Source organism: Pteropus medius, unplaced genomic scaffold (genome assembly GCF_902729225.1).
Source record: "Pteropus medius unplaced genomic scaffold, Ma_sr-lr_union100, whole genome shotgun sequence".
Classification (NCBI taxonomy): domain Eukaryota; kingdom Metazoa; phylum Chordata; class Mammalia; order Chiroptera; family Pteropodidae; genus Pteropus; species Pteropus medius.
In genome coordinates, this window is record NW_024340849.1 from 42,544,020 (window position 1) to 42,556,567 (window position 12,548).

The following is a 12,548-nucleotide window of genomic DNA, read 5'->3' on the forward strand; positions in this document are numbered from 1 at the left end:
CTTCTAAGGTAAACTGTATCATTTCAATTTTAGATATATGGTAACGAGGCTCAGAGAAGTTAGGTAACTTGCCCAATGTCATTTCCTTGGTTTCCTTAGTGTGTTCAAATATGATTGAATCTATAATAAAAGATTAAGTTATTACTTCTACCCAGAAAAGATGATATTGTAAAACGAGATGCAGTTTGTGTGCCTGTGATTCTGACACATGACTATGTGTTTGATCTGGATTATATAACTCAGCTGATGTAATGCATTGACCAGAGATATTGCATGTAGGAACAAGTTTTAAATTTACATGAGATCCTTATGCCTACTGGGTTTCTCTCTAAGATAATAAAGGTTATATGTACATATATATGTGTAGATATATATGTATGTGTGCATATTTAAAATGACAATCTTCATTTGTGCTTGCTCAGCTCTTATGAGAAGAAATGACCGAACTCACAATTGAAGGGGAGATATTTATAAAAGTGACTTGTTTTTATTCATAATTAATGACAATGGCAAGTGAGAGGTAACATCCAAAAGTGCTGTGCTTAATGTAGTAGTTTATAATAGAATTTGTGTTGTGAGTTAATAATGTTGTTAAAAATCTTTGGATTATTTTTAACCTCCTTCAATATCTTTGTTGTTGACCCCATTAGATGTTTTAGTGAGGAAGTACATTGATTTTATTAAAGATTCCCTTAAAATTGAGTCTCCTTAGACCTCTTTAATACAGAATTGCACATTTACTTTTCTTATAAAAATAATTACCTCCAAATTTAAGCAAGCATTTCCATTGTGTTTTCATGTTCTTGATACCTGAACCTATGCAGTTTGCTGAGGAATAGGATCCGACATTTGCCCAGGTTTGGAACTTCTCATGGAATATAAGACTAGTCTACTTTGTTTCTTACTAAACTTATTAAGTTTTAATTTCTTTTTCCTTATTTCTACCTCTCCAAATATTAATAAAATAGTCTCTACTAAGGAAGTCAGTAATATATCCACTATAATTTAGCGAGAGAAAAAAATGAAAAATTTTTAGCTTAGCGTCCTGTCATAATTTTATTTATTTATTCATTTATTTTTTAATGCGATTGGGAGTAAATGAATTCAAAAGTGAATACAAAACAAACCATCATGAAAATGCTTAAAATTCTCTATAGAGGTTAATATACAATAGAGAGATTTCAAATGAGCTTTGTAATATGATATAACATATATAATAATGGATTAAATTCAATGCTAGTCTTGCTCTGAGTTGAGACAACTGTATGGAAGAGAATTTTAAGTTTGCATTACCTCTAACAGTAGACATGTTCATATCACTCTAGAAGGCAGAATGCAGCCCCACTATCCTTGCCTTTTCCATTTATGAATAAGCTTAACTTTGAAAAACTCCAAGTATTTCACATGAGAATTGAAGCACACTTAAAAAAATTTTTTGACCCAAAACAGAAAGGATATTCACCTTTAAGTAAATATAAGTACATGTCAGTGATAACCCTACTATAATTTGGGTACAGAAATAGGATGCTAGCATGCTGACAAAAATACACCACTACCAATTTAAAATGAATTTAAAACCTCTCCAATGCTCAGACTATATCTGATGGTCACAGCTCAAAACCTGTTGCTGACACAGTCAAGCCAAATTATTGGAATGTAAGTGGAATTTTCAAGTGTCATCCAAAGAAATGGTATTTTCCAGAAATGCACTGTAATTGCAGAGTGTATGCACATTGCATTAACCACGTGACTTGCAGCAAGTCACTGAGCCTTGATTTCCTTCTCCAAAAACTGATATACTAATACCTCTCCAGGGCTGTATTGAGAATATAGCAGTTTATATAAAGAATAAGACAGTTTATATAAAGCACTTAGTATAATTCCTAGAAAACAATAGGTACTCAGTAGATGTTCGTTTCTTTCCCATCTTCTTCTTTTGTTGCTAATACTGTCAACACAATAATTACTAAGTATTATTTTCAACATAGTAATAGAATATAGGAGATGACTCCATATAAAAAATAAAGGAAAACTGAAAATAAAACCTAGAAGATAAATTTTTGTTCACATTTTCTTTTATCACAATTTATTTTATAAATTATTATTTCTTGAGACTGGCCTGCAAGAAGAAAAATTGCTTGGTAGAGAAAGGGCAGGGGAGAAGACTGTGAGAAGCTTCATTTCATGCCCACACAGGTAGAGAGGCATGCCATGAAGGTTAATGTTAAGTTAATGTGGTTTTTAAATGATTTTTTAAAACAATGGGGAAGAAGCAGAAAATAAAATATTTCACTCCTCTACCCTAGCTATCTCCTATAACTAATATGAGAGCATATTAAATTAACTGTGAAGAGGCTAAGTCTGGACAGGCATACTTAATAATATAAGCACATTTCTCTGAAAAGTTCGCTTTGAAAAAATCAAATATCGAAAAATCAAAGATATCAAAAAGCTAAAAATAGAATATTTATCCCCTTTCTTTCTAATTCAGTTCAAAGCAATTATGACATTAGCTTCTGAAACAATTCAGAAAGGAGCCATCAGAGAGCAGTGGGAAGAAAAAGGAAAACACAGAGAAACAAAAATTACAACCACATTATTGCCCACTGAATTTCTTGATAGCATTTGCCCTGAGAGGATGACTTCATTTTGAGTATCACCTTAGCTCTGTTAATAATTCTCCATTCAAAGGAAAATCAACAGGGGAAGGCTCAGAAAGTTCCCACTAAACTTTAATTTGGTGTCTTGGACAAGTTTCCTTTAGGTACTATTATCATTCAAAAGCTGTTTATATTATAAACACAGAAATTTGGCATTACACAGACTTGTGATTTAGTGATTATTTTGTTTGAGGTTTACCTCAAATAAATAGTAATCTATTTTATATTCAACAAATATAAACCAGGCACTCAAATTATGAGGCAATTCTTTTACTTAATCTATGCTATCTAAGATTTTTTCTTCCTAATGAATATTAATTAAAACCACACTGGCAACCAAGATATTTTCCATCTACTGAAACATCTCATCTGATTTTGTTTTTTAGTTCATCCAATATTTTAGAGTTTTGAACCTTTCTTTGTACTCTATCTATAGTGACTATATACAGTATTCAATCACAAGAAGCTAATACTCTCCTAATTTCAACTACTTACATAAGTGGAATTAAGTTCCTAATCATTCTCTTTTCTCATGTAGCCATCTTATGTGATAGCAAAGATGTTGACAATAAACACATCTTCCTCAGTGTAGCATTTCAGGGTTCTTCAGATATTTCTCAACCAGAACATAGTAAGTGCTCAATAAATGTTAACTGCTATTATTATTATCTGACAACATTTACTCTTCACTTTCTAATAATCAAAGCTGGAAAGAGAATGCATACTCACCGTCCTGAGAAAATGGGCACTATATAGTCGCTTGGCAGATTTTCCTTCTCCTCCCCAGAGAGAAGGCTCTTCCTGGCTCTCTTTGTTTGGGGGCTGAACTTGGATGAATAATCTTCTAACATCAGACTGGAATCTGTAAGTCTGAAACAAAACCCTAATATTAGACAATAACAAAAATGTACTTAAAATATTCAAAATACTTATAAAAAGAAACTTTAATTAGTAGGAGATTTCCCAAATTTCTAGGCCTCTAATGTTATAATTATCTTTTATCTTTAGAACTAAATCTCAGAAATATTTATACCAGTCTCCTCATTTTAGAGATGGGGAGGACTTACAGCATCTTTGTAACTTGCCCATGTTTACACAGCAAGTTGGTAGCTGAACTAGGATTAGCACTCATCTAGGTTGGTATTCTTTCCGCCAATACTAGTGGTCTCCAACTTTTGTGACTGAGTACTCTTGATCCCAAAATATTGGGAGCATGCCACCAATACATTTATTTATTTATAAGTTCTATAAACATACTACTGTATACATATTCTCACTTTATGAAATGTTCGAGCAATAGAAAAATTTTAAAGACCAAATTTGGTTTAAAAAAAAGAAGTGGTAATATTTGTTTCTATACCTCTAATCGTATATCTTCATAAACTCTACATTCTGGAGACAACAACACCATGTCACATTGCCTATAATGACTCTAAGGTTGATTTGCTATTCCTAAATTTATTCCTATAAGTTGAGGTTATGAAATCATCACAGTCCAGTTGAAAATAAAGCACAAAAAAACTCATTAAACTTTACATGAATTAAAATACTCATTCCTTAAAGATATGTTTGTAATCACCATATAATTTTTGGATATTGTCCTAGGTTCCCCAGGATAAGTATTATTCATACTTACATTAAGTGTGGATCTGCTTAATGACTATATTAATTTCTGAAAATATTCTGACAACCCATCAGCATGTTTATGGGCATTGTTCTTTGCTGACACTACTCCCAGAACCAGCATCACCCATCCTTATATGCTTATAGTTATACTGCATTAATGTTTTCCTTCTCTATCTTTCCCATTGCTTATGAATACTGAAGAAGAAAGATGGTCTCAGTTATCTTTGTATCCTCACACTATATCCAGTGACTGATATTGTTCAATGTTTACCAAATGAAGTGAAATCAAAATTCATCCTCCTGTAATCATACCCTGGCTCAGTGATTGACAACTTTGGCCTCACATCAGATTGAGCTGAAGAGCTATTAAAAATGACCAGTGCAGCGGGGAGACTTCCAGTATGGGGAAGTAAATAGCTCAACAGTTTGTCTCCCCAAAAAGCAATGATAAAACTTGATGCAATTGTCAAAAACTATCTACTCAGGACTCTGAAAACCCACCAAAGGTATACATTACAATGAGAAGTGGTTATTCATAAAAAGTTACTGAACTTCAGGTATAAACAGTAGGTGTCTATGTATATTCTTTCCTACCTTCCCATCCCCCTCCTCTTGCTCAGTCCATAAGGTAGTTCTACCTAGGTGGAGAAATGGGTGAAAATCAGAATGTTCACTGAAAGAAGGGGTTCATTTGATTTGGAGTACTGCATGATAAGATTCCAACATCTGGCAGCATCGTGAGTAATAGTAGCAATCTAAGTGACAAACAAAGAAAGGAAGACCAGAAGCTCAGTTAGCCTGAGGTTGCAATCATGGCTGGGGGCTGCAGCAGACTGGCAAATCAGCCAGAAACTTAACAGGAAGATCTGAGAAATAAGACCATCACAGGGGGCCCTTATAAGCGCTCCATGTCCTTACATAGGAAAAACTGGAGAGGGCCCAAGTTTTCCATACATCATTGACTGACTCTAAGCCTGTGTATATGTGCAGAGGAAAGGCAAGAGAGTCTGAAGGTAAGCAAAGCCAGAACTTAATTAAAAATTACCTGAACTTTAAGTGTGCTCCTTAACACACACACAGATCTATTGTCAGAGGGTGGAAACTTTACTGGCTCCCGAGATGTTTGAACACAATGTCTGACCACTCATTGACTATTAATCTATGCAAATACAGCATGATCTGTATGAATTCAAACTTAAAAATAAAAACAACAATTTTTTAAAAACTGAGCAGAGACATTAGCAGCCACACAGTGGTGGGTTAACAGATTCTCTAAATGTGTTCAGGCAAGTTAGTAAACAAAAACAAAACACAGCAACAACACAATGGAGGAAAATCAGAATCCATAATTACTTCAACATATTATCTAACATATCCCATTTTCAACAACAAAAATGAGAAATACCAAAAAATGAAAAAGTGTAATCCACACTAACAGAAAAGAGAAGTAAATAAAAATTTTCTCTAGGTAGGCCTTGATGTTGGATTTAGCATACAAAGTCTTTAAAACAGCAATTATAAATATGTTCAGACTCATTTTAAAAATCATGTTTAAAGAATTGAATGAAAGTATTACAACAATGATTCAAAAAAGAAAAGTCAACAAAGAGAAATTATAAAATAGAATCAAATGGACATTCTGCAGTTCAAAAGCACAATAACTTAAAAATTTATTAAAGAGACTCAACAGCAGATTTTAGACAGAAAAATAATAAGTAAACTTGAAGACAGAATGTAGTAACAATCAATTTGATCATTGAAATAGCTACTAAGTGACAAACAGGTAGGTAGTGTATGCAGCATGAATTCACTGGACAAAGAGATGATTCACAACCCAGGTGAGATGAAGCAGGACAGAGCAATTTTTCATCTCACTACTCAGAATGGTGTGCAATTTGAAAGTTATAAATTATTTATTTCTGGAATTTACCATTTAGTATTTTTGGACTGAAGTTGACTGTGGGTAGCATGGAAAGCTAAATGGTGAATAAGGAAGGACTACTGTATATGTTAAAGTAAAAGGATGAAAGAGATATACCAATCGAATGATAACCATAAGGAGCTGGAATGGCTATATTAAAATCAAACAAAATACATTTTAATCAAGAAATATTACTAGAGACAGAAAGGGACATTTCATAATGATAAAAGTATTGATTCCTTAGAAAATATAACAATTATAAGTTTATTGTAGAGCCCTACCAACAGAACCCTAAAATACCTGAAACAAGTGACAGAATTGAAAGAAGAAATAGAAAATTAAAAGTAGTTGGAAACTTCAATACTTCATTCTTAATAATTGACAGAGCAACTAGACAAAAATCAGCAAAGATATAGGAAATTTGAATAACACTGTCAATCAAATTGACCTAACTGACCTTTCTAGAGTATTGCACCCAATGACAACAGAGCACATATTCTTTTCAACATGCTCCAGGAGAGTTCATGTATTAGTCAACAAAACAAGCTCAGTCAACTTGAAAAGATTTAAGTCATACAAAATACATTCCCCAACAAACAGAAAAATTAAATAAATAAGAAACTGCAATAAAAATAAATTTAGAAAATCTCAAATATCAGGAAATTAACAACATACTTTTAAATAAACTATTGGTCATAAAAGAAATCACAAGGGAAATTAGAAAATATTTTAAACACATGAAAACAAAATACAACATATTAAAATTTATGGGAAACAGTTAAAACATTGGTTAGAGAAAAGTTTATTGATTTATGTGTCTATATTAAAAAAATGAAGAAAGTTCTCAAATTAATAACTTAAACTTCCACCTTGAGAAGTTAGAAGACAAATTAAACATGAAACAAGTAGAAGGGAGATATAATAAAGATTAGAGGGGAAATCAATGAAATAGAAAACAATAATAGATACAATCAGTGAAACAGAGGTTAGTTCATTTAAAAGATTAAGAAAATTGACAAAGCTTTCACCAAGTTAGCCACAAGAAAGAGAGAGAAGACACAAACTGTAATAACCAAGAATAAAAGAGGAGATATCATCACCAACCCTACAGAAATTAAAAAACTCACAATGAAATTGTAGATGTCTTCATGCCAATGTATTAGACAACTTAGATGAAATGGAAAAATTCCTATAAAACTAAATTACCAAAACTAATTCAAAAATAAAATTTTTAAAATATGAACAGATCAATGACAAGTAAAGAAATTGAATTAGTAATATAAAATCTTCCCAACTGAAAAGCCCATTTGATGAGGAATTCCATCAACTATTTAAAGAAAAAATACCAATCGTTTCTAATTTTTTTCAAAAACAAGAGAAGAGAACCCTTCCAAACTCATTCTATAAGGCCAGTATTACCTAATATCAAAACTAAACAAAGACATTATAATAAAAGAAAACTACAGACCAATATTATTCATGAGGATAGAGGCAAAAATTCTTCACAAAATATTAGAAAAGTGAAACCAGCAACATATAAAACAAAAAGTGTTTATTTTAGGAATGCAAGGTTTATTTAACATTTGAAAATTTGTGTAATATATAATATTAATAGAACAAAAACCACATTATCAACTAATAGATGTAGAAAACATACTGGACAAAATTCAGCATTCATTCATGTTAAAAACTCTCAACAAAATAGGAATAGAAAGGAACATCTTCAACCTGATTGAGGTCATCTACGAAAAGTCTACAGCTAATATCATATCTAATAGTAAAAAACTTAATGCTTTTCTCCTAAAATTGGAAGCAATGCTATCATATTTGTTCTTGCCATTTCTCTTCAACGTTATACTGGAGTTTCTAGCCAGGGCAGTTAATGTAAAAAAAAACAAACAACAACATTACATTGTGACATTGGCATAAAGACAGGCATATAGATCAATGGAATGGATTGAGAGTCCAGAAATAAACCTTTATAATCATGGTCAATTGACTTTCGATAAAGATGCTTAGGAATTTAATTGGGAAAAGGCTAGTCTTCAACGAATGGTGCTGAGACAACTGTCTATCCATATGTGAAAGGATGAATTTATCATTTTACTCAACATCACAAACAAAAATTAATTCAGAATAGATTCTATTATTCTTTTTTACATTTTTAAAATTTATTTAAATTAGTTTCAAGTATATAGTACATTGATCATACATCTATATAGTTCATAAAAAAATTCCCTCAATTGCTCCCTCCCTCCCCGGCCCTCCATCTAGCCATCATATTAATGCTAACTTCATTCCCTATGCCGTGCTCCCCATCCCCGTGACCTACTACTAATTTGTACTAATTTGTACTTCTTTAACCCTTTACCCCATTCTCTCAGGACCCCCCAATTTCTCTCCCCTCTGACTGTCATCAAATTGTCCACTATATTTTCTAAGTCTGTTTTTGATTATCATTCTTTATTCCTGTTTTTGATACTCACTTTTTCTTCTTAAAGAAGTCCCTCCAACATTTCCTGTAATCCTGGCTTGATAGTGATAAATTCCTTTAGCTTATTTTTGTCTGGGAAGCACTTTATCTGTCCTTCACCTCTACGTGATAGCTTTGCTGGACAAAATATCCTTGGTTGTAGATCCTGGGTCTTCATCCTGTCAAAAATTTTTTGCCAAGCCTTTTTGTCCTGCACAGTTTCTTTGGAGAAATCAGCTGCCAGTCTTATGGGTTTTCCCTTATAAGTAATTGTTTTTCTCTTGCTGCTTTTCATATTTTTTCTTTGTATTTAACCTTTGGCATTTTAGTTACGATGTGTCTTGGTGTGGGCCTCTTTGGACCCCTGATTTTTGGAATTCTCTGAGCTTCCTGGGGTTTTATGTCCATTTCCTTCATCAGGTTAGGGAAGTTTTCCATTATTGTTTCTTCAAACAGCTGCTCAACATCTTAATTTTCTTCACTTATGCCAATCAGATAGATATTTAGACTCTTAATAGTTTCCCATATGCTCCTTAATTATTTTTATAGTCTTGGCATCTTCTCCCTTGCCATTCTGATAGGGTGTCCTTGGCTTTCCCATCCTCTAGATAGGGCATTTGATCCTTTTCTTTATTCACTGTTTATTCCTTTGTTTATTCCATTTAATACACTTCTCATCTCAGATAATGTGTTCTTCATTTCAGACTGGTTTCCTTTTATAATTTTCATTTCTATTTTTATGTTTTTTATCTCTTTGTCGAAGTTCTCACTGAATTTATCCACGCTTCCCCAAAGATCATTGAGCATCTTTATAACCATTGTTTTGAACTCTGCATCTGTTAGATTACTTGACTCCATTATATCTGGATCTCTGTTCTGTTCTCTCATATGGTTTCTGCTTCTTTGTCTTCCCATTTTGGCTGCTTTTCTGTGTCTGTTTCTATGTACTAAGCAAAGCTCCTTAGTCTCCTGGTCTTATTAGTGTGGATTTGTGAAGTAGGTGTCCAGTGGCACAGTCCTGAGAGGGGTTCAGCTGCAGGCCAACCTTAGCCCAAGCCTCTACCCCTCCAGGGCCACCTGTTAAGATTCAGCAAATAATCCACAGATGCTGTGCTTATAGTTGCCTCAAAAGGCCACACCAGAAACCGAGGCCAAGTGCCTCCACTGTGAGTCTAGGCACTGCTCAGCAAGGAGCACCTGACTCACTGAGGATAACTTGGATGTGGCTTGGGTGGGGCCATGAGTTGGGGGAGGTGAGGTTTCAGGGAATCCTTTGGGTGGAGCGACCTCTGCTATCCAGTTTGATGATGTTATGGCTACAGCTGCATTGTGTCCAGCGCACTGGGAAGGGGGAGGTCTCAACAGGGAACAATGGATACTGCTGGCACTTCTGTACAGAGCGAGTCTCACCTCAGCCCTCACTCTGACAATGTCTCCTGTAAGTCCCTAGTGCCCACTGCGTGCAGCCAAATCGGCACTGGTGCTCAGAGCAAGCAGGTCTGTCACGGGGAAAATCTACCCATGGACGCAGCCCCTTTAAGAGGCATCTGCTGCTGCTGCAGCCTCCGGCCCACTAGACCACTCGACCACTCAAGACCCGGCAGCCCCACGTCCTCGCCCTGTCCTACCTTCTGTCTTTGCAGGGAGATTTCTTGGAGTTCTCCCTAGTTGTATGGCTTGTTCATAAAGATTCCAGGAGATTTTTCCTTGATGCTGCTCCTTGTTTCTGCAACAACTTTGATTTGGTCACCAGAGGAATGAACAGAGCCTCTATCATCTACATCATTTCCCGCCCCCCCATATTTTTAAATGTAAAAGCTAAAATTATAAAACTCTTAGAAGAAAAGATAAGAGAAACTTTATTGTGTTGATTTAGCTAAAGAGTTCTTAGATATAACACCAGAACCATGATTCAAAAATAAAAAACTTATTAACTAAACTTCATTGAAATTAAAAATTCTGGTTTTTGAAAGGCACCGATAAGAGACAAGGCACAGAATAAAAGAGAATATTTGTAAACGTATATCTATTAAAGGACTTGTTTATAAAATATTTAAATAACTGACAACTTAATAATAAGCAGAAAAAAATTTTAAATGAGCAAAAGATTTGAATAAGCATTTCACTAAAGAAGACATACAAATGGTTAATAAGCACATTAAAAAATTGTCGATATCATTAGTTATTAAGAAATTGCAAATTAAAACCACAATGAGATCCCACTACATACCCACTAGAATGGCAATAATATATAAGACAGAAAATAACTGATGTTGGAATCCTCATACATTGCTATGGGAATGTAAAATGGTATAACCATTTTGGAAAACAGTTGAGTGGTTACTTATAAAGTTAAACATAAACTTAGCATACAATCCAGCTGATATTTTAGAAAGTGCAGGAGAAAGCTGATTTCAAACATTATTAATGAATAGCCTTTCAGATCGTGTTATATGTTAGAGTACTACTGAAATCTTCAGGTTTTATTTTTTAACTTTCCATAGTGATTTTATCAACAGAAAACTTATTCAGGATCCACTGTGTGCAAAATACTGTGCTTGACACTGGAATGGAAAGGGGATATGAAGAAGATAAAGACCCTTGTTTTCCAAGGGCTTTGCATCTAGTAGGAGAGTGAATGCTACCAAGCCTGACACATTGTATTATGTCAATCAAGGAAGAAAGGATGGAAGGACAGAAGGAAGGCAGACAGATAAGCAGAAAGACTAGTGCAAACACAATTAGAATTCACAGGCTTGAAAGAAAATTTCTGTCTGGGGTTATCAGGGACTTCTTTGTGAAAAGCTAGACATTGAAAGATGTGTAGGACATCCCAGGATAAGCTGTCTGTACAAAAACTTAAAAATTAATGCTCAATTTTGATTGTTGAATTATCTGTGTTGCCATTAGACTTTACTTAGTGATCACAATAGAGCTGAATTCATCTTATTATTCTGACATTTTTCCTTTAAAATTGCATCTTTCTGTATATTTACAACTTAGTTCTGTTGCTTGTAAACAAAATTCTCAGCTGTTTACCAGAAGGAAGAGGAAGCAGTGGTTTTAGTAAACTATGGGATAGCATCTTGAGAATGGTCCTTCTTGACTGTTGCTGTTCATTTAGTCAGCCACTCCTCTTAGGGGCTTCTGGTATCTCAAGTTCCATTTATTGAATCTTCAGAATCTCCAGGAGTGTCAGTAACATGCACTTGTAGTTTGCATTCTCTTTTCTCATGTCAGCTTTTCTACTGGCCACATTTCTCCCTCTTGCAAACTTGAAAGAATATACTTCCTTTAGGCTTTTGTGAAAAGGTTGTTTTGGAACTACTTTTGATTTAGAGCAGTTTTGGTCTATGCTCTTCCTTTGATATATGTCATCCTCAACACTTTCTACTGCCCTTTCGATTCTCTGGTTTCCCAATCTGGACACTTATGTAGGATTAAAGAGAACATCAAAGTTAGACAAGTAGGAGGCTGAAAAGAACCTATCTTTTGCTAATATACTATGCAGAAAAAGCTTCTTATAAGATACAAACATGAATTTAGTTTAACTAGCATCACCTTGAACTTTACTGACATGTAGTGTTATAATAAATAAGCATCTCTTGGCTTTTTTATTTTGTTTTTGTTTTTTTGCATTAATCTTTTTTCCCCTTTCTCCATTTCCCTCTCTAGGCCATAGAAATATCTTGTTTTTAGTTTTCTTCAAAAAAGATTTAGCTACTTAAATAGAAATATAACCAGTTTTTTTCTTGTATGTACTGCTTTATTTTTTCATTATTTAAATTTCCACTGACAAGTAACATTATACTCTCCTTTTCTGTTAACTCTCCACAGCTATTCATCTAAAAGCAAACACCATGGGGAT

The 12,548-nt window shown here is 33.9% G+C and overlaps 1 protein-coding gene across 1 annotated transcript in view; it reads right to left on the reverse strand.

Moving 5' to 3' along the window:
• Positions 1-12,548, reverse strand: part of MYOM1 (myomesin 1) — a 146,362-nt gene that overhangs the window by 110,649 nt on the left and 23,165 nt on the right. The window contains exon 4 of the mRNA XM_039845262.1: positions 3,390-3,530. Coding sequence (XP_039701196.1) covers positions 3,390-3,530 — 141 coding nt within the window. The remainder of the gene's footprint in view (positions 1-3,389; positions 3,531-12,548) is intronic.